This window comes from Rhineura floridana, chromosome 1 (genome assembly GCF_030035675.1).
Source record: "Rhineura floridana isolate rRhiFlo1 chromosome 1, rRhiFlo1.hap2, whole genome shotgun sequence".
In the NCBI taxonomy this organism is placed as follows: Eukaryota; Metazoa; Chordata; class Lepidosauria; order Squamata; family Rhineuridae; genus Rhineura; species Rhineura floridana.
The window spans coordinates 76,230,114-76,257,716 of NC_084480.1; the positions used below are offsets into that span (position 1 = coordinate 76,230,114).

The 27,603-nt window shown below is 39.9% G+C and overlaps 1 protein-coding gene across 1 annotated transcript in view; it reads right to left on the minus strand.

The window, feature by feature from the left end:
- Positions 1-13,348: 13,348 nt before the first annotated feature.
- CDO1 (cysteine dioxygenase type 1) overlaps positions 13,349-27,603 on the minus strand; it is a 28,870-nt gene continuing 14,615 nt past the window's right edge. The window contains exons 3-5 of the mRNA XM_061624471.1: positions 26,988-27,145; positions 16,579-16,748; positions 13,349-14,042 (exon numbers count right to left, since the gene is read on the minus strand). Coding sequence (XP_061480455.1) covers positions 14,013-14,042; positions 16,579-16,748; positions 26,988-27,145 — 358 coding nt within the window. The 3' untranslated portion in view covers positions 13,349-14,012. The remainder of the gene's footprint in view (positions 14,043-16,578; positions 16,749-26,987; positions 27,146-27,603) is intronic.

A 27,603-nucleotide genomic window follows, 5' to 3' on the forward strand; every position in this document is an offset into this window, starting at 1 on the left:
ACTTTTTCTTCTCTATTTGACAATAGAGACCAATTTTCATTGGGACTGCAGCAAATAGGGAGAGATTATTTAGTCCTTTCCTCTCCAACAGCAATCCTAGTTGAACCCCCTCACTGTTAAACTGGGGTGTGTGTGCTCCCATTGACACCTACAGGGGAAAAGATGGTAGTGACAAAGGGCTCCCTCAGATGACCTAGTTAATGAGCTTTCATCCTGATTTGCTTACACAAGGGTGGGGAACCTCCAGCCCATGGACGAAACTTTGTGCACTAGGCCTTTCCATTTGGCTTGCAATACTGTTTAGAGAAGCCATAACCATCCCCTACACCTGACATCACACATGATGGCAGGTGCAAGGCAGATAAGAGTGGAGCGTCAAAGAAACAATTGAGAGCTTAAAGTGGGCTCCTTATTGTTCCTTTGCTGAAGCAAAGCATGCTGTTAACCACCCATCACCTGGTTGGCGATAGGAGCGTACCTTCCTCAAAGAGGGAGAAGCAGTTTTCATTCAGTGGAATTTTTGAGGTTTAAAGAAGCATTGGACTACTTGTAAAGGGCTATGCAAGCCTCTTCACACAGCTCCTTTAAATGTCCAAAGTTATAGTGAGGGAGAAGTCGTTTCAAATGAATGGAAATCACTTTCCCCTCCTTTAGCAAGGAGCACAGCAAAAGGGCTTTCAAACAGCCCAGCACTGTGCTTTTGAAGTCCCAATAGTCAGGGCTTCAAAGCACAGCATCACCTGAAGTCACTATGATATCAGGTAATTGATTGGTGGGTGGCTGTGCCCACCTGTCAAGTTTGGCTTGCCAAGGGGTGGGGAGGTAACAATCTGGCCTCATGGCTAGAAAGGGTTCCCCACCCCTGACTTACACATTGAGCATTGATTTTGATTTGTTTATGGGGCAGTTATATGACAATGAGCACTCATCCTGATTTGCTTGTGGGGTGTTTATATGTCTTTCTGTTAATCATTTATTGATCCCACACTTTTCAATGCACTTCCCACCCAGTCACTTTCCTAAGCTTTTAAAAAGTGGATTTGTTGCGTTAGGGCCACAGAATGCTTTAATCCACTTTAATTGCACAAATCTAAATTTCCTGGTATGAGCTTGCCTTGAATCCCTCCTACAAAACACTGGCAATCTAGAGGCATCCAAAAAGAGTCTTGTGGCAACTAACAGTAATAAATTCATTATGGCATAAGCTTTTGTGAGCTAGAGCCCACCTCAGATGTGATCTTGCATCTAATGAAGTAGATATTAAATTGTAAACACTTATGTCATAATAAATTTGTTTATTCTGTCAGGAACCACAAGACTTTTTGTTGGTTTTGCTGCAACAACAGCTACCTGTCTGAAAGCTGTAACTATATTCTCATTCAGCTTGATCTGAAAAAGTGTCATTATAGTCAGTATAAGGCTGAACTTTTTCTCAAGAAATATGTTAGGAGCACATTTAAATATGTATTAATTAACTGGGCAAAAGGAAAGAGAAGCCTTGCTGGATTTGACCTCCACCTGTGCACTCACAGCTAAATCAATATCTGGTACTCATTTTTGTAAAGAGCAGCATTTTAATCTGAAGTGACTCTTGAACTTCAGTCTGTTTTTACTGAATTTTACATCATACATTTGCAAAATATTACTGTTTCATTTCAGTGTGTATTTTAAAGAGGATTGTGTGTACTAACCTCTGCAAAGTTCTTTTTCAACGTTTCTTCAAATGAATAATCTCCCTTGTCCTTAAGGATCCAGGCTGGTAAATTACATTTCAGGATTTTGTAAATGCCAACAAGAATCCTGAGTAGAATGTAAATGATTGCTATTTCCATGTTGCCGCTTTTGCTTGTGGCCCCACCCACCGCTGGCATGTTGCCCCCCAGAAGGGAATACAACCCTCAGCTTGAAAAAGGCTCCCCACTCCTATTTACAGTCCTCAATGGACTGAGTCAAACATATCTGAGAGGCTGCTTTCATTTCTTTTATGTTCCATTGTGATTCTCCTGATCAACCAGGAGTGCCCTCTCTGGTCTAGCTCCCACAAACAGCAGTGATAGTCTGTGCCTGGATCATGCCTTTTCATATTGTAGGTACGGATTCACATGACTGAATACTGCTTCCATACAAAACAGTTCCCTCCACACATCAGGGAGAAGGATTCTAGCCTCACCTCCCTGACATGCTAGCTTTCTATGTGTAGGATCCCCCCCCCAATGAGGGAGTATTCTGTCATGAGCCCACACCTAGTCTCAAAGGGTACAATCCAGATCTAGGCTTTATTCATCCATTTGAAGATTTACATCCCACCCTTCCAATGCATATGCATTAGTCAAGGCAGCTTACATCAATTAAAATATTACAACTTCATAATAAATAAATAAAACACAGCAAAATCAAAATATAGACAAGCTCAGCAAATAAGAACAAAGTTGACCATGTAAAAGCATTAAACCGAAAATTCCACTTTCTGGGCCTTAAAGCCAACAGAAAGCATCTTCTTCAACCATTTCTGCCTACTACTTGCATAACCTTTTAATCTTACAATCGAAGAGATTGTGCCTAATATTCTTTTGCTATCTAATAGAAACTAAGGCTCTGTTTCTATACTGATAATGTGAAAAATAACTCCTTTGTGAGCTGATCTGCCATTAAACATTGAAAAATGAACTGCCTTCAATTCCGACTTATGGTGACCCTATGAATAGAGTTTTCATGGTGAGTGGTATTCAGAGGTGGTTTACCACTGCATTACAGCAAGGTAAACCTATGGAAAATCAATTTTCACAGCACTGCTATAATATGTGAAGGTCACCATTCTTGGAAGCAAGGCCCATTGAACAATGTGCCACTTCCTTCCAAGTAAACACAATTTAGGCAGCCACTGCAAAATGTCTCCCTTTGTGTATGTGATGTTAGGCACAATTAGAATGGCCACATAAATGCAGAAGTAACTGTCACCCTTCATTTTTGTTTAATGATTATGCTATCTCTAACCCCCGTGAAAGGGCATCTCACACATTACAATGACACCAGCAAAAAAAGACAGGATAACTTGCATTCTTAATCTTAATACATGGAGGCCCATCAATTTTTTACTGCTGCAAATCTGTTAATCTCTTAGTAATGCTTCCATATGAAGAAGAAGAAGATGATGATGATGATATTCTGTCAGATCTATGGGATCACGAAAGCTGTTTAGAGCATTATAAACAGGAGCTTGTTAAAATACTTGGAGATAAAAAATTACTTAGATTACACAACTGTGGATACAAATTACTTTATTTGCCTTAATGACTTTCATTTTCATAATGCCACACGGAACATCACTGAGGGCATTAAATTATAATCTCTAAGGGCTCAAGAGAAACAAGTTAAATCATCTAAACTGGTTCTGTTTGGTACTTCAGGGCAGAACTATTTCTGGAGTTTTTACTGCCCTAGATAAGGCAGGAAAGATATGGCCCTCCCAGTTCAGTTAACACTTTGACTCTGTGGAAAATAATGGATTCCTTTTGTACAGCAATCTCTAGTATCTTGAAACATCATAGCATTCACCACACCCAGCAGTTAACAGCCACCAGCAGGCCCAAACTGAGAGAGAGAGTATAATGACTAAGATGTTCACCCCAATCATTAGAAGCTGGTAAAATATAGCACTCAAGAGTGTCAGATTAGGGCTGAGGAGACCCACAAAATTCAGTGTTGTTGAGCCAGCCAGACTCAGTCTAACTACCTCACAGGGCTGTTGTGAGGATACAATGGGAGAGGGAATAACCATACAGTACATATATATGTCACCATGAGCTCCTTAGAGGATGTGTAAGATATAAATGTAAGAATAAAAAAATTAAAAAGCAACTGATAACATAAGCTTCACAGTGTTCTGCTTGGCCCTAACAGCTACCAAATCTCTCTCATGGCCTTCTGTACTGCCTGGTTAGTCTGTTGGATCCCATTTCCTGAAGGGGATCCCTTATCATTGGATAGTAAAGCCATAGAGCCAGCCCTTTCTCCTAAACTAACAGATTTGTAGAGAATGATTTGCCAAGGTCTTCTTACACATAAGATGTCATGGTCTTAGTAAAGCCTGTAGGATCATATCACCAGTGCTTGAACAAGTTTGGCCTGAAAGGGTCTCCTGCTGATGTTTAATCACATTTATACAGGAGTACCTGGTAATTACCTGGTAATTTGCGCATTATATTTGATCTTTCACATGAATCACAAGCTAACTTCAGAATTCTAGTGGAATGTAGTGGAAGTTTAGGGCAAATTTCTGTAATAAATGATGCCAGATATAATCCATTAGCAAGGCTGGGAACCCAGAAGATTGCAAGAGTTTTTTGCTAGCTGCAGTCGCTCACGTAACAGGCATCCCAGCATGCAGTGTGTTCCTGCCCTTTAGTCTCGTGAGGGTGGGTTTTTTGCCCAATGAATGTTGTACCTGTATTCCGGCATCGGCGCAGATAGCAGCGGCATTCCCCCCCCCCCGTGTTGATACAACTAAAACAATTTAAAATGTCAAATCCTAAAGGGAGAGAGCTTGCATAGCAATGGAACGAGATTTTAGACCTCCTACACAGTGGGGAACAATGCTCATGGGGGACGGACAAAAACAAGCCGTGTGAAAGACAGTTGCGCGAAATGCAGGTATATCAGCTGAAAAAGCTGCTCTTAATGCAACAGGTACTGCAGTGTGAAAGGGGTTTTAGAAATCAGGACAGAAGCGCTACCTTTTTAATCTGTTAAACTAATGCAATCATGTGTGAAAGCAGTCAAAATTGCAATACATAATGCATATGTCACAATGTTACCCCACAATGCACTCTATGCCACACAGACCCAAAGAGACCATCAGCCAATATTAAATGTCATAAACTAATATTGGCATAAATCTATTATCATTGTCAAAGAAGCATGTATTGCTGGCAGACAAGGGTTATTTTTGTAAAAGTATTTTTAAGGGTGTGTTTTAAACAGTTTTAACCAATCCTGGAATTTCAGGATGAAGGTTGATGATGATAATAATAATAATAATAATAATAATAGTTATTGTTATTTCTAAGCTTCTGCTGCCAACTGTGTGTCATACTATTAGCACATTATAGGAATCAGAGGTTCCTTTCAATCCTAACTAATTGATTCAAAAGAAATAACACTACTTATATATTCATGCCACCCCTAATTTGAGTCCAGAGTCCAAGGTAAGCTATTAGCTCCTGTCCCAAGGCTTCAGCGGTAGCTTACACAGTCACTAGTTGTTTGTTGTTCTCTTTTTTCATACCTGTTGCCTCATAATTTGTTTCCAGCAGCAGAGTCAAAGCAACTAAATACAGACACACATACACACAGGTAGTACTACTGTCTCAAACATATTCTGAAAGTTGTTTTTTGTTCTCTAATCCTGGTTGCAGCTCAGATGAATTAGCTAATTATTTGTGTGTTAATTTGTTACTGCACAGATTGATAGTTAAAATATAGTTTTAAACATTGAGAGGCGCCCTCCTAAATGTTTTGAGATATAAGATGAAATATACATTTTATACTAAAAGAAATAATATTTTAAGTGTATTTAGAAACATAAAACTATAACAGATTAAACATCATGTAGGATTATTACCCTGATATTTTGCATACCAATTAGTTTTTTTTTTAAATGGCAATTTCTCCTTGAATTTATTTAACTCTGGCCACCTTCCTCTATACAGAGATGAAAATAGGTAAGCTTGCAATAGGTCAAAAGGTGATGCTTTTCAGACTGAAATTAGTTTTGTTGGTGAAATATATTTTGAAAATACTTAGGGCTTTTCCAGTTTCACTCTTGGCAGCTAATGTTCAGACTTTGTCTAGAACTGAGTGCTGAGGTGAAACTGACAGAGAATTTTCCTGATTTAGCCTTGACGTTGGTCAATTAACAGCTCTCATGCAGTGCAATTTTCTTGGCAGGCTGAGCACATGTCATTTTTAAACGTGGGTGAGGAAATGGTAACACTCCCAAATCTTTTCCCGGTTAAGCGTATCTGTGGAGTGGATATCAGCTCGTGCCTTTGAATTTAGAGCTTTTTTAAAGCTGTCTCACAATGACAAATATGAAGGAGGACAAGCTATGAACATATAAACCTGGACACAACCATAGCAAGTTTTTTTTAACCTGGTCCTTTGAATTCCTATCTGACTTCCTTATAGATAATGTTGACAAGAGTCTTGACTATGTTAATTGGATTCTTTTTCATCATTTTCAACCCTCTATATCATGTCATCTACATAAAAACCAGTCCATCGTTCACTGGAAAACATTTAAACCATTTCTAGTTATTAGTTCTGCCCCGCAAGAGACTTTACATAATTGTCATCAAATGATTTCTTCCTTTATTAATAAGTATTATTAAAGTGTAGATGCTTGTATTCTAGCTCTACATACTTAACATTCTAAGCCAAGTCAATATACTAGACAGAATGCTATGTTCTGATTTAAACAAACAAATTTGAGGGTTTTTTTCCTAAATAAATGTTACTATTCCTAAATAGCTTTTGGGGGGTCCACCCCAGAATGAAGATGCAAGGGTTTAAGGTGACACTTTTATTAATGTAAATAAGAGATCTGTAATGAGGAACTCTAACTATCAAAATCCTGTGGGCACCCCTATGTTGGGAAAAGGGCTGGGAGAAGCTCCTGGCTCTTGTCTTGTGTGACACCAACCTGGCTCAAGGCCCCTGATCAGAGTATATTGACCAGTGCCTTTCTTCACCCACTTGTCTAAAATGGCTAGGTGAGGAGGATACCCAAGAGAAACATCTCCCCCCTCCCCTGTTGTCCAGCATGCAGAGGTAAGAAGCTCCTGAGCCCAAAGTCAGCTCTTTGTCCTGTTTCCCCTTGAGCCAGCCCACAGTTAGAGCTGTGGAAATCCCTCTCTGCAGAGCTCTGGCCTCTTCACTGTATAGCTTTTGGCTTATGCTGAAGATTCACCTATTGTTTTAGTACCCACCTTTTTCTTCTGATTGTAAATTGTTTTAACTGATATTGTATTTTTAATAGTTTTGTAACTCACCCTGAACGGCAAGTAAGAAACTGAATAAATAATAGGTGGACAGAACATCTCTTCACCATGTAAGTGCCTCTGAGTGTTCACTTGGGCAGCTACTTTAAACCCTGCTCACAAGAGGAAGTCAGCTTAAGTGTGACCTTCTCCACCCTATCTGCCATCCACTAGGTCAAGTTAGCCTCACTGCAGATCCCTGATGAAACTATAATAGCCCTCAGCAGACAGGTGGATTCTATCATCCTGCTTCAGGCTTGGGATAGAATGTCTGATCACATTGTGAAAAGCCTTCTGTTTTCCTAAATAAGGTGTGGGGAACCTTTGGTCCTTCAGATATTGCTGAGCTACAACTCCCATCTGCCCTAGCAGTCTTGGCCAATTATCAGGGATGATGTCATTCAGCAACATCTGGAGGGCCAAAGGTTCTCCATACTTGTCCTAAATAAATCTTACCATTGCTAATTAACTTTTTTTCTTGGCCTGGGTATTCTGTAATGCTTGTTTAGCTACACAAAAGATGCTAGCAACTTCAAAACATTTCCATTTTGATGTAACATAGAGGAGAGACAAACTGCCCCACTGGATAGCTACCTGTGTTACATAGAAAATATGTGTATTGATGTATTTTAGTTTTATGTTTTCACCTGACTCTTGGACCCATAAAATCTAAATTTTTAAAAATTGTTTTTTAAATTGTTTAAGTGTTTTTAAATTTGTATATTTGTATATTTGTTTTTAATGTTTTTAATTGTTGTAAACCGCCCAGAGAGCTTTGGCTAAGGGGCAGTATACAAATGTAATAAATAATAATAATAATAATTCATCCTATATAACAGCATAAAAAATTGCTAGTCTTCTGCATATATTCATGAGTGTTAAAAGTCACCCCAAAGTAATTCCAATAGTGGCAAGTATAAGAGTCATCAAAAGCAATTTCTGGAATCCTCATAATGATATTTCTACTTCACTGGGGTTGACAATATGATGATCTCAGGTTAAGCAGAGAATTCCCTCTGCCACTAAAACAAGTCAAATCTTGCTGTGTTATTATTACTGCTTGGGTTTCAGGTTTTGTTCAGACATTTCACTTGAATGCCAAACTTATATGTGAGATGAGAATACATGCCAACATCTGGTGTTTTCTTTTAGCCAGTGGGTGAACCTAGGATACTGATACAAAACACATATTTGCAATTTAATACTGCACTCAAGCAAATGCTTCTTCAGCTAACAACATTGACCTGCTCTTAACCAAGTGACAAACCTCTTTGGTCAACACTTGTGATGAAGTACATTGACCTAAAAACAGAGAAAGCCAATTAGAAATTCTGGCCCTATTCCTATGTAGAACTAGCTGGTTAAAAGTGCTCTTTGTTGATCAAAATTAAACATAGGAACATTTGTTTCTTTGTATTTTTTAACTTACCCATTCCCAAAGGCTGTATATAAAAAGAAATATAAAAGAGCTAGTTAAATTAGATAATTAAATGTTAAAATCCACCCAGCAGTGTCCTACTAATTTCTCCCTGTTTAAAAAACACTAGACCAAAATTTTAAAATTCACATAGTGATGTAACTATCTCATTTGGCCACTAATTTGAATAATGCAGTTTCATGTTTGTTTTCTGAAAATTTTCAGATGCATGGTTGGTTAATCAAATGATTGGCTTGTCATGTGGTCATCTGCCACATGCACTTTACTCACTGTGCACTCAGGATCAATTTTGCATCATATGAATTGTCTGAAGTTAGTGGGAGATGTATTCTGTTTTCTCTAGTGGATGCCATGTTGGGCCAAATTGAGCGCACATGGTAACCCTGTAAGCCAATAGCATGAGCCCTATTCATGTATTCAGTACCTGTGGATACCAGTGTGTGAATGAGCTTGTAGTATGCATAGGACTAGCTGTTCCCCTCAGTGATGACACACACTACCCGCCTCCCAGCCAAGATGTGATTAGCAGTGAAGAGAGCTACCTACAGCCATGGAACTCCTTTGTGCATAGAAACTGCCCCATTCAGACCAATCCTATGCATCAGCATGCGAGTCATTGTTATGGGGCGGGGCTAACCAATGTGTCACTGTAGGCTCATTTACACATGCCTGGTCAGCTTGCGGGCTTTTTTCCGTATGCATTTGATTGGCTGCTGTAAAAAGAGGATGCTGTACTAGATGAGCCTTTATTCTGATCCAGTAGGGCATTTTTTATGTTCCTTGAGAACCAAATGCCTGAAAAGAACCATGAAGCATCTTGATTTAAGCCAGTTCGGTGTCATGAATTCTCATGGGACTATTCTACCTAAAATCCAATACTCTGTCTTAAATGGTTAAAAGTCAGACTATCAATATAATTATCTTAATACTTCTGTATAAGGATATGCATTCAATTGTAAACTGTTTCAAATTAGAACACAAACTAAAAACAAAACATCACTAGTGAGGTTGTTGTTTTTTAACATGGTGTGCATTTTCTGAAATATTTCCTCCTTGTTAATCTGTACATAGTTTTGGTCAGAAAAGGCACAGATTTTAACTGTGGAAAGACTTTTCACACTAGTCTATACTTCATGGACCAGTGTAAGTTTAAAGAATTCAGAAATGACATTATATTCTGAAATGTATTTCACAGTAAATAGTGGCAGAATCCCAATTACATTTTTATTTTCTAAAATAGCTAGCCTAGTTAAGTTGTATGCAATACAATGTGAAATCAGGGCAGCTCATGGAAGAGATCTTACAAAAAGGTATCCCCTTTTTGAAGATAGCATGCCACTGGTTGCAATATAAGACCTCAAGAAAGCCCTTGTGGCAACATCATTTGTGGGCTCTTTACCTAATCACAATGGAAATTACCTTTAAAGACACTAAAAAGTAAGTTGGGTGGAACTTTTTTATTGACAGAGCAAATATTATTCCCTTTATTTCTAAAGTTAACGGGAGAATGTAGATCTTTATGTAATTTGTCTTCCCACATGAAGACAAGTTTGCCACAAAAAATTGTTGAAATGTTATTGGGCAAAATCCAATGGTCTCCTTGCAGGAGCAGAATTCTAATATGACATTGGATGTCGCCCAGTCTCTTTAGAAACTTGATATAAATCAGTTGCTTTAACTTGCTTCAGACCATTTATATGTGCACAGGAAAAGTAGTTTAGCTGCATTCTCTTCTGAGTCAGTGATCCCTCTCCAGATCAGCAAGATCATGTATGCAAGAATTGATTGCGGAGAGTACCACTCACACATTTCACCTCATCTCTTTAGGAAAAATTCAGTTGGAATGAAGGCAATTTATTTCTAGGAGACATCTATGGACTAAAGGATTACTGTCTGGCTAATTTTTTTCAGAACACCTTTGATTTCTCAATAACCCTTTGATCAGTGAACTGCTAGGCCCATACCCACCTGTGCAACTTTGAAAAAAAATTATATAATCCTTTCTGCAAGCTAGAATTCCAAATCTCCTTTTACTCTTAATCTCTTGACCCTTGCTAAAAATTAACAGTGCAAACCTAAACATCTCTGCTCAGAAGTAAGTCCTATTGATCAATGAGGTTTACTCCCAGGTAAATGGGGTTAAGACTTGTAGCCAAATCAATAAAGCTGTAATCCTGTACACATTTCACATGGGAGTAAATCCCACTCAAGTAAATGGGACATACTTTTGACCACTGTCTACTAGCTAGCTTTCCATCAGAGACAGCTGGTGGAGATGTGTGTGTGTGTGTGTGTGTGTGTGTGTGTGTGTGTGTGTGTGTGTGTGAGTGTGAGTGTGAGTGTGAGTGTGAGTGTGAGTGTGAGTGTGAGTGTGAGTGTGAGTGTGAGTGTGAGTGTGAGTGTGAGTGTGAGTGTGAGTGTGAGTGTGAGTGTGAGTGTGAGTGTGAGTGTGAGTGTGAGTGTGAGTGTGAGTGTGAGTGTGAGTGTGAGTGTGAGTGTGAGTGTGAGTGTGAGTGTGAGTGTGAGTGTGAGTGTGAGTGTGAGTGTGAGTGTGAGTGTGAGTGTGAGTGTGAGTGTGAGTGTGAGTGTGAGTGTGAGTGTGAGTGTGAGTGTGAGTGTGAGTGTGAGTGTGAGTGTGAGTGTGAGTGTGAGTGTGAGTGTGAGTGTGAGTGTGAGTGTGAGTGTGAGTGTGAGTGTGAGTGTGAGTGTGAGTGTGAGTGTGAGTGTGAGTGTGAGTGAGAGAGAGAGAGAGAGAGAGAGAGAGAGAGAGAGAGAGAGAGAGAGAGGCTTCACTAATCTGTGCACTGTTTGACTGGTGCTTGTTTGCTTTCTTTTATCTATTCCCATTTTCTACATAATGGCATGTGTGCAGGTGGGTGGAGAATGAATTTATGCCTTTAGTGAGCAAACACAAAATGGATAAGGAGATACTCTTCACAGCAAACATTTGTTCTTCATCTTTGCTCACCTTTTTTGTCCTTGGCCTTAGGTTGGGGAGATGAAATTGCAGGGCCGAGCCTAGCAATGTGTATATTCCTCCTTAAACTAAAAGCCTGCTTCCAGATCAATATGGATACATTGTCTACACATCCATTTGCTCATTCTTTTCACTTATTTTTGTGCCTCTCCTAAACCTGGGAGAAAATGTTTGTTCTGCCAGGATGTAACCTTTCCAAGGTTAAAACATGCAGTCTGCTTGTGACTACTGTCTGGAATTACATATTAAAAACGCTTTTTTATTACACTGTTTGGCACTTTCCTGTCTTGAACATTCTAAATTTTATGTTTAAATGAAATAGAAAGTTAGTAACGAGGACTTATTGTGACACCAACCCTAAACCCCTAAAGCAGGAGTGGCTAAAATGCAGCCCTCCAGATGTTGTTGGACTATATCAGCCATCAGCTCCAGCCAATATAGCCAGTGGTTGTATTGGACCATCAGGGGTGCCAACAGGATTACCTGTGCCCTGTACACTGTTTGTAGATTGGGCACCCTATATTCCCAATCCACCTCCCGGCAATGTTTTGGCAAAAACTGCTTCTTATGTACATATATTAACAATATAAACAGTTATTTTGAATCCACAGTCCTGATGCATTTACTTAATAGATTTTCAACCTCTCCTTTCAGAGTTCCTGCCCTCACAAGTTATTTAACTATTTACAGTTATAAATAGTTCAAAAACCATAACAATATTATTAAATAACATTTAAACATTAAAATAGCATTACATAGATAGGAGTAGCAAAAAAAAACCTTGCACAGCTTGACTTAACCAACTCTCAGCCTAACCCACCTCACAGGGTTGTTGCAAATATAAAAGGGGGAGGGAGGACCCAGGAAGAAAAGTGAGGTGCAAATATATCATGTCATATTCACAAACCATGCAGGTAGGGAGAGAAAAACACACAAAGGCAGCCCCCCTTTTGTTTTAACTGCAGCATTCCACAATCCTGATATTTTTACAGGAAATTACCAAAAAGCAAAACAAAAACTAAATACTTGCCAACACACATACCCAGAGAGAGAGAGAGAGAGAGAGAGAGAGAGAGAGAGAGAGAGAGAGCAGCATGACTGAACCAACTCTCAGCCTAACCTACCTCACAGGAATGTTGAAAAACTCCATACATGCAAGCACGCATGCACACACGCAGACACACACACACACACGCACGTGCACACACACAGGAGAAGTAAAAAACCATACACCCATTTAATAGTTTGTCAAAACCAGTTGGTCATTGCAGAACATTTTTGAAATATGTTTTTACATATGTTTATGCTGTATTTTATTATGAGATTTTGAGATTTTTTGTGTTTTTGTATTTTGTTGTACACCGCCCAGAGAGCTAATGCTAGTCGGGCGGTATAAAAATCTAATAAAATAAATAAATAAATAAATAAAATAAATAATCAGTATTTGTTTCCTATCAAATAACAGTAGTGACACTAAGGTAAGCCCTGCCTAATTGCCTTAAAATATGATGGGGGCAGAGAGAGGTGTGAGATTAGGATTGCATCTTTACTCTCCGAAAAGTGAGTGTAGGATGAAAGCCTCATTTTGGAAAGGTTTTCAAAACAAGCTATGAAATAGACAAAAACTGCCCTGTTCAGTAGCCCAGGAAAATTTAAACTTGTATGATTCCTTATATTTAGAAAACCATAACACATTGTAATGGCATCATAAGCTGCATGTACACTTTTTATTTCTGTTCAAAAATTATTTGATAGATAAAATGGATAATATGCTGGGGGTTTTTGCAAAGGATTTAAAAAAACCCAGCATGACATGTTTCCTGTCCCTTTTCGTGACACCCACTGTTAACAGCAATAATCAATTATGCTAAATTGGAAAAACAACAAATTGAAAAGTGTGGCCATATTCAGTTTTATTTAGGTTGTTGGGCAGGTTGTAATACAACTCACTTTAAAAACTAAAAGTTGATCCAATTCAACATCATTAACAACTTTTACAGACTTTTTCTCACAGAACAAAACCATTGTACAAGACATTCATTATTGCTTCCATATTTTTTTTAAAATCAGGTCTTAACACATAAGATTTTAAAATGCGCAAAACAATTTTTAAAAGTTCCAACAGATCATTAAACCAAGGATAAAATGAGGTGGTTAATAGTATACAGTACAGAGTATAAATGAATACAAGTTAATGTTAACAAGCGACATTACTAGTAAAACTGGCATACATTCAAACTGGTAGGGCTGTTAAGAGAATCAAGTCATACTCAAAAGCCCGAATGCTGAAGTTGTGTACATAGTCCCAAAAGTAGAAATGAGGCAAAAAAGGACCCTGGCTTTATGGTAGACTGCAAGAGACATCTGAATTCTGCACCAATACGTCACACTACTCCCTTTAGTATTCAGAAAAAGAAGAATCATGAATTATAACTACATGACCAAGAAGCTGTTCTATTGTAGTCCTACATAAAGATTATTCAGACACAGCTTGGTACTTGCATCAACCATACAATCCTTCTGCTCTGGTTTAAAAACAAACCAGCAGGTCTTGTGCTTTTCAGTTGTTCTCTTGTGAAACTGTTGTTGCCTAGAAAGAGAGAAGACAGACAACCTTTATTGCCTAGATTTTGCAATTGTTTCAAATACAGAACTCTCTAAAGTAAAACATCTAAAAACATATTACATGAGTGAGAAGAGGATAAGGAAATTCTGCCATGGCTCTCATTTAACAATTTTTTGCAGATTGGGCATGTGCTCCAATTCCCAGCATTCTTCATACATGGGTGGGTTTGGGATGTACTCATATTGTTCAATATACCACTCTTCCACCCAAAGACTTCCAAGAATTTTAGAAAAGGCTCAAAGTCAGCAATATACCAATACTAAAATAGTAAGTAGAACAGCAAGGGATCTTCACAAAGCAGAGAAAAAGACAAAGAAACTAAAAGGGCTGGGCAAATAAAACGTCCATTCACGACCACTAATTTTAAAAAGTTGGGGGACCTAGAGAAGGGCCTCTGAGGATGATCTTAATAGGCAGGCTCATGAAGTGGCTCATCATTACTATAGGGAAGCCTTCATTAAAAAGCCATTTAAAAATTATGGAATGATTTCTGTGACGAGGTGCACCTGGCACCGACATTTATCTTTTCAGCACTAGGTCAAGACTTTCCTCTTCTCCCAGGCATTTTAGCATGTGTTTTTAACTTTTTTTAAAAAAAATGTGTTTTTAAATTTGCATATTTGTTTTTAATGGTTGTAAACTGCCCAGAGAGCTTCGGCTATGGGGTGGTATACAAATGTAATTAATAATAATAATAATAAATACCAGGAATAGATATTTTGCTCTTATTTCATTCTACTCTACATATTCATAAACACCATGTAGTACAGTCCTTTCAAAATTGAAGATAAAACAATTGCATATTTTAATATTCCCACAGGGCAAACCTCTTCTCGAGGAGAGCTGCAGTATCAGGGGTAAGAATTCTAGCGTAATCTTTTAATGGAATGCTAATTTTCTATGTTTTTTACAGTTTTATTCGTTTTTAAAAGAATTCTCTTCTTGCAGACCGAAGTGGTACAGTGGAAAGGAAGAGATGTAGCTGAGTGTTTCAATGAAATCTTGGTTTACTGTGTATTTTTAAATGGGAAATTGCAGAACATCTTTACCCATTTTAACTCTTAGGCAAATAAAAAATACCCTCCCATGGAACACCTAACTCTGCAAGTCTTTCTTCCCAGTTTGCCCAGCTCAGGGTTTATTGACCCCCAAGCTAGCTTCTTTGAGGCTTTCCCTTTCTTTCCAAACAGCATGGCAGTATACTACTCTCTACTATGGTCCTTGATCCAGAAGATTTGCCGCTCTTCAGAAACCCAAAGAATGTAGCAGATGATTCATTTATTTGCATGATATGCATCAGCTGAGAGTAGGGATGGGTGAGAAATTCAATTCAATTTGCAATTCCAGCTGAATCTACCAAATTTGCATTTTCTGGAACAATATGAGAACCAAAACACAGCCATTCTTCAAAATTCTCACATTTGAATTTTGCAATGCAGTTTGCCAACTATTATCATTATTAGATTTATATCCTGCCCTTCCTCCCGGTAGGACCCCAGGGCACCAAACAAAAGCACTAAAAGCACTCTAAAACATCATAAAAATGGACTTTAAAATATATTGCAACAAAACATCCTTAAAAATATATTAAAACAAAACATCTTAAAACATTTTTTTTAAAAATAGTTAAAAACATCTTTTTTAAAACAATATTTAAAAACATATTAAAAAGCAATTCAGATGTAGACTGGGATAGGGTCTCTACTTAAAAGGCTTGTTGAAAGAGGAATGTCTTCAGTAGGTGCCAAAAAGATAACAGAGATAACAAGGTTTACAAAAATGCATGTGTCAAGGGAAAGTGTGTATAAAAATGAATGAGTGAAAACAACATACAAAATGCATTATATTAGGAGAAGTTGCTTGTAAAAATGTGTACATTAGGGATAGAAAGATCTGTCAAGTTCAGTCCTCTCAGTTTTACATTCTTCCAATCTTATATTCAGTTCTCTACATTTCTGGAAGAATTCACAGATTTTTTTTACACATCTTTGCAAGCCATTTCTTGTCATATATGGCATTTTTGTATTTTATCCTCACTCTTATTCATTTTTATGCACTTTCCCCTAACATAATGCATTTTTATAAACATTGATTGGCGAACCGCAAAATTTGACTAAGTGCAAATTTCAAAGGATGGCTATGTTTCGGTTCTCATATTACTTTGGAAAGTGCAAATATGATAGACTCAGCTTAAAATGCAAACTGAACTGAATTTCTCACCCATCCCTAGTGTACATTAGTTAAAACTGCCTACAAAAATGTGTTTATTAGTAGAAATTCACACTAAAATGCTGAAGAATTTTCAAGAGAATTTTTTTTTAAAAATTAGTAAATTGTTAGAGAAATGTGGCAAACTGAGTTCAAGAATGGAAAAATGAGAAAGTGGGAGACCCAAAATTGACAGATCCTTGCAACCCTAGCTGAAAGCTACCATGTTTCCACAGAAAGGTTACACAGTTGAGCTAATGGTTAGAGGCAGGATGGAAATCCTTATACTTACATATAGAGTCCTTTCTCCAAACTGACTATAGAACGTCATTTTAACTTTTTGTTTGTGTCCAGTTCTTTGGTCAAAGGTATTGCAAGCTTCAAAGGGTGGACTGTACAAATGGAGACTAACAGCAGTTTCTGTATGGCTTGGGTTCTCCACACGATGCAAGCCAATGGAGTCTAACAATATAAGATATAAAGAGCACAGAGTACGTACAAAAACTTGTGTCAGATCATTTGTGCAACTATTTTCCCTTAGATTTTAGGATCTATTAAAATAAAGCAAAATGTCTAGCTTCTGTTACAAATCTAGGTGAATTATTTCATATTTATAGTCAGGTAAAGGCCCACTCGATGTCTGTTAATGTTTGTGGGATTTCAAATGCTGTGAATCTATCTACTGCAAAAGAATGCAATATTCCATTTCCTAGAAGATACAGGAATTCTAGGAAAAACAAATAAAATAGATATTTATTTTTCCATGAAGTCAGGAAAGAGGGATCCTATATGGCTATAATTTAGATCAGCCCCTCCCTGGCCACTCAGTCTGGGCCTAAGGTCTCTCCCTAGGCCACACCATCACCAGCCCTGTTCCACACTTTCTTAGAGTTCTTTTACCAGGCTGAATTTGTCTGTGAACTGCAATACTGCCTCCTGCTTGCCTGGCTAGAGGATGGAGAGGGAAGTGTGCAAAAAACCTGACTTCTGCATGACTAGAATGTAACCTATTGTATAAAGATAAGAGTCACATCTATTGCTCTGCCCACTTTTGCCTTTAGTCTCACTCCTCACTGGCATGTGGTCCCTTGAACGTTGCTCACAGGAGAACATGGCCCGTGGGCTGAAAAAAGGGTTCCCCACCCCTCTTTTAGACAGATAACACCAGTCATATGAGAAAGGGAACAATTGTTTTGGGTTGCTGCCTTTCTTCCAATCATTTGTTCTTCTGTATAAAACTACAGGTAGAACTAGCCATTTTAGTCCTTTAAATCAAAATATTAAGATGTGCTTTTTTCTACTCTATTTGGTCTGAATATCTTTCCTCACCCATTCTACCCATTTTTGAGTACTTGCCATCCCCCAATTGGATCACTCTATTCCAGCCATAGCAACCAACACCACCTGTTGCCAAAAGGATCCCAAGTTTGCTATCTATCTACCCGTCAGACAATTTCAGTCCTTCAAAGAATAGTGCTGTTCACTTAGGTCTCAAATGCCATCCTGGGCTCATTCAACTTCTTGGGCATCCATTTCCTCTACTTTCTGCTAACTTTTCCCTGACCCTTTTGTTTGTCAGCTCCTTTTCCCCATCTGTTTCTGAATGTTGAGCTCCAGCTCTCCCAGGGGAATCAGGGTGGGGAGCCGGCCGAGTCTCAGCCTCCTCAGATAGAGCAGGGGGAGGAATCAGATGATTCAGATGAGACTTTTGAGGACAATGAAGGAGGGGGAGTAGTTGACAGCCTGCCAGTTCCCACAGACAGTTCTGCTGCTGAAACAGACTTCACTTCCCCTACAGACACCCCAACAAAGCCATTGGTGGATGACTGGGTGGGCGCAGCAGCTCCACCACCCCCCAGGATTCCCCACCTGGCACTTCAAATGCTTTCCCACCTCCTGAGGCATCTATTGAGCCTGTACTGTCAGATGAGCTGGTGGAGGCTCGCCCCCCTTTGCCCCGCATGAGACGTCGAGAGAAGGTGGGACTTCACAGGAGTCAGAGATTGAGGGCGAAGACCTTCCCTACTTAAGGCGGCACCCTGCTGACCCAGTTGCTCAGTCAACTTTTTTCACACGCTGCAGAGTATGCCTAGGTAGCTTAGTTAGGGACTGTAGTGAGTTAGCATAGCTAAGTCTATGAAACGCATTGCCTTTGATGTTACTCTAATAAAACAGGATTAGTTACAGTCTCGTCTCCGTTTCGTGACCTGCACTCTGGGCAGGACACTGAACAACTGAGCAACAGGTACTAAAGCAGCAGTAAGAAAGCAAAGTCCATTCTGCCTGCCATTGCAGCAAAAATGCTGTCCCTTGCAGCCACAATTGTCAAAAATGGGGATATGGTATACACTATTTTAGGTAGTATGGCAATCAGGTATTAAAAACCAGTATTTTAGTACCAATAAAGCTTTTCGATTAAGGCTAAAAAACAAAAAGGCACCAGAAGTTATAATGTGCGCATGAAGTATTACCATGCAACTAGAGATTATTATTCACTTTCAACATCTAGTTCTTTACTTTGCGCAGTATACCGCAGATATAGTGAGAAGCGTGGAGCCAATTCTCATGTTCATTTTGGTGCGATAAATTCTCATATTTACTTAATTCTGTGATGCAATAAACAGGTCTTTTAAATATGCCACCATATGGTGATATCCAAGGTAACTATACCATGGATATAAAAAGTTAAGTTCTACAAAACTTGGCAAGTTTCAAATGTCAGCATAGGGTTTGTAAACATCCTATTATGGCAGCGCTACTTTAAAAAATACTGTAGGGCCCCACTCATACGGCGGGTTATGTTCCGGACCCCTGCCATAAAGCAAAAACCTCTGTAAAGTGGAACCCATTGAATAAAATGATGTGCGATGCCTGAAAACTACCGTAACAGCGGAACAAGTGCCGTATGAGTGGGGTTTTAGTCTAATTGCATCTAATTGAGACTGCTGTATTAGCGAATCGCTGTAAAGCAGGAACCTACTGTATGAACACATGAGCTAATCTAAACTGCAAAGCTTAAAGCTAAATTAATGTTGTGATAAGGGGGTCAAAATTGCCACCTACCCATTCTTGAGCTGACATGAAGATTCATTAGTCTATAGAGTTTCATTAGCAGAATACTCTAGCACATGTGAAAAACTTTCATTCTGTTTAGCATACCTTTCTGTGTAGCAGCTATTTAGTGTGAAGATGTTCAGATACAAGATACAAAATGTCTTTGGGCAATTCAAAGCAACTTGTGTGCACACAATATTTTTGATTTCATTCCAAACTGAAAGTGCCTGGGCATGAAAACTTAGCAGAGATTCTAGTTGCTGGAGAGAGTGGTATGCCAAGTATCAATCTGAAGTTCTTTCCCCAGGGAAATACAGAGAGGACATTTTTCTCATCTGGCATACAAGATCACACCACAACTGAAAATAACCAACCAAGATCAAGTAAGGGCAACTTTGCATGTGCCATCTTGACATTATACTGGCACTATTGGCTTCTGTAGTTAAGAGTGGAAGGATCACATAGTATCCTATCATTATTTAGCTACATTTATACCCCTCACTTCCATTAAAAAAATGCCAAAGGCAGCTAAGAATTATGAAATCCACAACACAAAAATAATCAATACATAATATGAGCTTAAACATTCTAATAATTAAAGTCAAAATAATTGATCCCACCTCAAATGAAAGCTTGGAGAATGCAGGTGGCAAGCATAAGCTAGCCACATTTCACAAAAATCTGAACAGAATTGGCTGAGATACAGTACAGGAGATTTTGCCTTGAAGTGCATCTTTCACTCACTTGTGATCCTGCTTTTGCAACTCCAAACATATTGCTTCTTTTTGCCTGTTAAGACTATGTCAAAAATCCCAGAATACTGCCTCTCCATGACTTGAATGAAAAACCATAGTGTAAGATTAAAGTTGTGAGCTCTTCAAATCCCCATTTTGATCCATGACGAGTGCACTATAGGCATCTGTTGCAATGGATGCCACCCAATGGGTCTAAAGCAGATACTGTACAGGTCCGGGTAAATGTTGTTGGCAGCCATGCCAGTAAATGGCTCCTGTATTATAGAAACGGCTGCTGCACAGGAAGAATTGGGCAAAAGACTAGACTGGAGGCAAAATAAGGTTGCAATATTTCGATTTAAGGGTGATGATAGACACCAACCCTCAGCTGAACATCATGTTGTTCAAAAAGACATACATGGGGACTGAGTATTTCTTCCTCATTGCAGTTCCTTCTGCCTACTCACACTTGCCTTTTGGGTCTCACATTTGCTACAGTACTTGGGATGGTATTCAATGCTAGTCCTACTCAGAGCAGACCCGCTGAATTTAATAGTCATGACTAACATAGGTTCATTACTTTCAATGGGTCTGCTCTGAGTAGGACCTAGTTGAATACAATCCTTGAATAGAATTTTTTTTGGGGGGTAGCTCTACCTATATGGTGTATCTTAGTTTTCAGAACCACAATAGTCGCCTTCAGGAGATTTAGCACCTTTTGGGATATAATGCAAGATCCTGAAAACAAAGATGAAGATTTTTTTATTTTTTTTTAAGTATAGCATGAAACCTTGATACCTATAGCAGGGTTTAAAATCTGTCCCATGGCATCCATTCCACTGGGTTTGTGTGTTTAAAGCAGGGGTGGGGAACATTTTTAGCCAAGTGGGCCAGATTGTTATCACCCCCACCTGTCAATCACCTGACATCACAATGCCCACAGGAGTCTTCAGAAGCCCTCTCCAAGCACTATTTTGTGCAGTGCTGGGAAATGGGCTTCTGAAGTGTTATGCTTTAGCAGAGAATTTAATTAAGATGCAACGGAGTTAAGCTACATGTTTTGCATGATTTACCTGAAAGGAGCAGGAAGGAAGACAACTAGAGTAGCACAGGTAACAATAGGCAGCCTAGCCAGCTGGAAGACCTTCTTCCTATCTCCCCTTAAGTATGCAAAGAGAACCAAATAGGAGTTGTTCTTGTCACACTTCCTATACCCCTTCTCAATACATATTTAGTTCAGGTCATGAATTTAATTTAATTTATTGGATTTCTTAGTCGCCCATCTGGCTGGCCATCCAGCCACTCTGGGCGACGTACAAAATGAACAACATAACACAAAATGACACACCAATACAATAACATTAAAATCTAAAAGCGATAATGATAACATCTAACCCACCCCAAAGTACATCTTTCCTTGTAGCTTCTGATGTCTGACTTTGCCCAAGTCTTGGTCAGAGCATCTTCAGTCATCTCTTCAGTTGCACAGTACTCCACCTTGAGTAGTCCTCTGTAACAGGTATCTCTGAGGTACTGGTGCTTCATGTCTATGTGTTTGTTTTGTGACCTCACCTCTTCTGATTCCATGAGTCTGATGCATGCTTGCCTGTCTTCATCTATCATGAGAGATGCTGGTATAGAAATGCCCAATTCTTTGAATAGTGCAAGCAGCCATGCCAACTGTCTGCTTGCTTCAGAAGCTGATACATACTCTGCTTCTGTGGAAGGGAGTGCTACAGTTTCGTTTGCCCAGCAGATCATGGAATTTCCATAGGAGATGTGTCCACTGGGGGATTTTCAACCCGCAATGTCATCAGCCCAGTCAGCATATAATATCCTACTAGTTTGGGATCTTGGGTAGCTGCTAACTTCAGCTTCAAGTCTACAGTGCCCTTCAGGTACCTCACCACTCTTTTGACTGTTTCCCAGTCCTTCTTGGTTGGCAAGCTGGTTTTCCTGCACAAGTATCTCACTGCTCCCACCACGTCTGGCCCTGTAACAGTGGTGACATACACGAGTTTCCCAATGGCTTGTCTGTAACTCTCATGGTCTTCCCACGACTGGTTGTTGTGATCTAGTTTCAGGTATACTACCTCATTGGAGTAGGTGCTACATGTGCATCCTTCAGTCTCAGACTCTAAAGATGATCTTGGATATTTTGTCTTTAACTCAGCAAGAAGAATCCATATTCTTCCCTTTCAATTTGTATTCCAAGGTGGTGAGGGACATCACCTAGGCACCTCACCTCTATCTCCTTGTTCAGATGATTCACTAGCTGTTGCTTGTCCTGTGAGTGTTCATAAGCTAACAGTATATCGTCTACATAAATAAAAAAAATTAGTCCATCTGTTATTTCTGAATCTGATGTACAGGCATGACTCTGGCTATGCTTTGTACAAAGCCTTCTTTCAAGAACATTTGGCTTGGTTTCTTGTCCTCTGCTCTAACAGCTTGTTAACTGCATAGAAGAATTTTTGCAGTTTGAACACTAGGGTTTCTGTTCTCGAACTTCAAATCCTGGTGCATGTAGATCTCCTCTTCTATTGCCATGCAAGAATGCTATTTTTATCTCCATGTGTTTCACTTGCATTTTCTTGTTGGCAGTGAAACTCAAGAGTCTTTTGATGGTGGTATGCTTGATGACTGCAGCAAAGGTCTGGTTGTAGTTCACTCCATATTTCTGTGGGTATGCTTTGGCTACTAGCCTTGCCATGTTACTCTCACATTTCCTTCAGTGTCTGGCTTCTTCTTGGAGATCCACTTGCAACCCATGGCCTTTCTCCCTTGAGGAAGCTTGGTCAGTGTCCAAGTTTATTCTTGTGTAGAGCTTCTAGCTCTTCCTTGGCTGCCTGCCTCCACTTCTCAGCTTCAGCTTTGGATAAGGCCTCCATATCCTCCCAGGTTCTGGGAGTTCATCATTTCTCATGAGGTAAGCAAGTCTGCCTGGTGGTACACTTCTGTTTGTGCATTCAGTGTATCTGGGTGTTGGCATTTTGGCTTCCCCTTTTGGCTTTGATGCCTCTTCTGGCTCAGACTCCTTGCCTTCCACATCTGGTGCATAACTGTAATCCCTTCTGTTGTGGAAGAACAACTCAGTTCCCTCTTCCTCATTACTGTCATCTGTTTAATGTTGCACCCTTCTAGTTTGTGTGCGTACTTTCCTTCATCAATGTGTACAGCCCTGTACCCTCCAACTTTTCTGGACTTGGAGTCTGTGACTCTGTATCCCTTCTGCTTTGCAGAATACCCGATGAATATTCTTTCTTTGGCAGTGTTGTAGAGTTTGGACCTCCTTAGTCTCGAGATGTGCACAAAGATACTGCACCTGAACATCCAGAGGTGGGCCATGTGTGGTGTGTGCCCATGCCACAGTTCAAATGGTGTCTTGTTGGTTGCAGCTTCAGGAAGTTGGTTCTGCAGATAGGTGGCAGTAACCACACTTGCCCTTAGTACTTCTGTGGTAACTGTGCATCTTCCAGCAAGGAATGAATCATCTGCCCAAGAGTTCAGTTTATGTGTTTCACCAAGCTGTTCTGTTCTGGGCAATATAGGACAGTAGTCTGATGGTCTATGCCTTCTTCATGCAGGAAGGTTCTACAGTCTAGATGCAAATCCAAATTTACATCAGAAATTGAAGAAATTAAAATGCTGAAAACTTTACAATTTCTGTGTTTCCCAGTGGTTGAGGCTGCTTCATCTTCGACTGGAGGCTGTTCTTTATTCAGGGCTTCAAGCAAATACATCCTTGTAGAAACACTACTAATCTGAGTACTCCAGAGAGCATAGTTATTTTTGTCCATCTTTTCAATATACATTTTAAATGCAGATTCTTCAGCCATGATTCCTATCCTAAGCTTCCCCCCCCCCGATCTAAACTCTCCCTTTCATCCGTTGTAAACCACACACCTTTTCAACTCTCCCACGTGCAGCATGCAGCCTTGTTTAGTGACTGGTGCCCATTAACATTTGATTATGTTAGCCGAGAATTTAATTAAGATGCAACAGAGTTAAGCTACATGTGCTGTGTGATTTACCTGAAAGGAACAGGCTTTTACCCTGCATTCAAATAACTGAGACTCTACTTTGTAAAATAAGAAAAGCTACTTTATTTATAGAATCACATAGTTGATAGAAAGGCATAACTAGTTCTAACTAAACTGAAGGAGCAATGGCCAGGCTTGGTCATTTGCCCCATGCTAGAGGACAGGAAAAAGCCAAAAATGTCTCCTCTCACTCTGCAAGATGGAGAAGAGGAGGATGGAAGTGAGGTCAGCTCGCTGAGTTTCAGTTTACAATGGAAGGAAGACAAGCAGAGGAGCACAGGTAGGCAGCCTAGCCAGATAGAGGACCCTCTCTCTATTGCCCCTTAGGTATGCAAAGAGAACCAAATAGGAGTTATTGCCACACTTCCAACATGAAGATCCAACAATCAGCTGATGGTCAATTTTCAGAAGCCTCTTTCAAAGTGCTGCCTAGCCCTATACTTTGAAAAGGATCTTGCCTGCAAACACCCTTTCAGCCAAGCCAAGTTATACATGCCCCACACCTGATGTCATATACAACAACAGATGTGGGGCAGATGGGTGTGGTTTGACCTAAATGGTCTGTTGGGCGATGTGGGGGTGCCTGGCAGGCCTAATTGGGCTTACGGGCCAGAAGTTCCCCACTCCTAGTTTAAAGGTATTACCAGCAGAGACTAGCATCAATATATACAGGAATTTTATATCCGACTTTTAAAGTAATTTAAGCTTTACTTTCAAATTTCTGAGTGAGCTGGAGTAGCATCTTGACAACAGATCACTGCAAAATGATGCAGTAAAGTTACTTGACTGATATGATTTGAAAAGCCGTGTGCAGAATTTGTTCATAAGGAGGAAATTGAATGGGCCATGAGAGAAGGCTAGATTTATCTACAACATGGTTTGTCCCCATGTGCAGGGCTGGCTCCAGGTTTCTGGGGGCCCTTGGGCATAAGGTATCAGTGGGCCCTTGTCCCCTCCCTTTCCTCCTCAAACCACATTCCTCCTCCCTTGTGGCCCCACCCCTTTCAAAGAAAGCAAATCTTTGCCAATATTGCAACTCCCTCTTATAAAATAAAAATACAAACTTTCAATTTATTTTAATTTGTTGGGGTAAATTTACCTATTTTGTAGGCCTCAACTCCTAAGAATTTAATCCAGTTTACCATGTTAATGGTAGGCAGACTATATGAATAGTATCAGAGCCTGGGATCTTCCACAAAATGTACTGAGAAATAATTCTCATTTTTTGCTGTTTCTGTTGGCTTCTCTACTTTAATGTTTTCACAGATAAAAAAGTATGTGTGTGTGTGGGGGGGGGTTGAAGCCATCTTTTCTAGTCATTTGCAAAGATCTTTCAAAAAAGGATTTCAAATAAACATTTTAATTCTCCACCAGGATTTTCTCCACCAAGAATCAGACCATTGGTCCATCTAGCCCAGTACTGTCTACACTGACTGGCATCAGCTCTCCAGAGTTTCAGGCAGGAGTCTGTCTCAGAAGATCCCTCAGGTTCAGTCACTGATAGCATCTCTCCTACCTGGAGATGCCATTGGGGACTGAACCTGAGGGACCTTCTGCATAAAAGGCAGATGCTGCAGTGGCACAGAACTGGTGGAGATTTAATGCTCTTAGTGCTACTAATATAGTGCTACTAACATAGCTCTTTGTATGAAGGACTGAAAAAAAGGGCCTTTCTAGAGACAAACTATAAGTCTCTGAACATGCCGTGTTACCAGCAGGCATCATAAATGTACAAGTTTCCAAGTTAAAGAGGCACATAACAAGGACCTCCTGCCAGACCTGGTTTCAAATCCCTGCTCAGCCATGAAGCTCACTGGGTGACCTTGGGCCAGTAACTTTCTCTCAATCTAACTTACCTCACAGGGGTGTTGAGATGATAAAATGGGAAGGGGAAGAACCAACTTTGAACTCCTTATAGAAAAAGCAAGATATAAATGAAAATAATAATAGCAGCGCTACAACTGGGAAGGTGGGGAAGCAAAGGGTGGGGGTGAAGGGAGATAATTCATATACAAAAGCTCCAGTACAGATCCAAACAATGGAATCTTGTCTGTAAAAGGAGAGGGAAGCTCTTAACACATGCATACACACACACACACACACACACACACACTTATGAGATCAGTAGGTCAAAGGAAATGAGGGGGTGGGGAAGCAATAATTTTTATGTAATTAAGGCTGCAATCCAATGCATTTACCTGGGAGTGAGTCTCACTGAACCCAATGGAGGTTACCTCTGAGTAGATGTTACTGGATTGCAGCCTAAGGAAACCAGGAAAGCCTTCTAACCTTCCTTCCAAGCTCCACATCCCACTATTAGGCTGCAATTCTAAGTACATTTACCTGAGAGAAAGCCCTTTTGAATTCAACAGGCCTTACTTCTGAGCAATTAGAATAGCCATAGATAGGCCCTTTTCCAGCCCCTTCATCCCCTCAGCATTGCCTCACTTCTGCTGCTACAGGCCAGTAAGCTCCGCCCCTCCTCCCATGCCTGAAACTCAGGGCAGGTGGGGCAGCTCCTGAGCAACCATCCTGGCACTTGTCTTCCCAGCAGCAGTGCAGCTGAGCAGGACAGACTCAGTTGCTGTAGAACTGGCCGGGACTTACCTGCACCACCGCCTGCTAATTCCCTCCTCTACTATTGGCCTGTGTTTATCCCAGGTAGGCTCCCTGGGGCCCTGTGTGAGATCCTGGACCCTCGGGCCAGTGCCCCACCTGGCCATGTGCTAGCGCAGGGCCTGCCCATGTGTCCTATTCTTTTAACCAACACAACTAAGAAATGTTACCTTCAAAATTTGAAACTTCTAGCCTAGTTGTTCTAGGTAAATATTATTTTAGTATTTACAATTTATCCAAACAAAACAGCTTACCTTTAATATAGGCACACTGGTTTTCTTTCAAAACCCTTTCCGATTTCTTCAGCATCTCTTCAGTCCCCTTTTTGCCAGGCCACTCAAACAGCGTCTCCTTTAAATTTCCTTGAAGTATCTTCATAAAGCAGTGCGAATCTGTGTGATCATGGATACTGCTATATACGTACACAAACGCACACACACAAAACCATATAAAGTCAACAGAGTTGATATCTTTATATAGCGCATTTAAAATGTTCTGTCATGTACTACAAACATAATGTACCATTAGATGACTTGGGCTGCAATCTTCACCCCATCTGAGTAAGTTCAGTTCAATTCAATAGGGCTTACTGCGCTGTGGATCTAATGCCAAGAGAAACCCTGTTATCACCCACACCATCTTAGAGTGGCCTAGCAAGCGGAATGAAGCTTAGGTCAAAATGGGGATTTGTTTGCAAAAACATGATGCAAAAAAAGGTCAGACTGAAAATGCAGAGTAGTTTAGGCAAGAGTGATACTATGATGCCACCAACTAAGTACTCTGTTAATCTGTTCTCTGGCAATGACAGGAGATGCCTTGGCTAAGAAGTCCAATTAAACTTTAGCACCATGTCTCAAAAGCATTTACTGG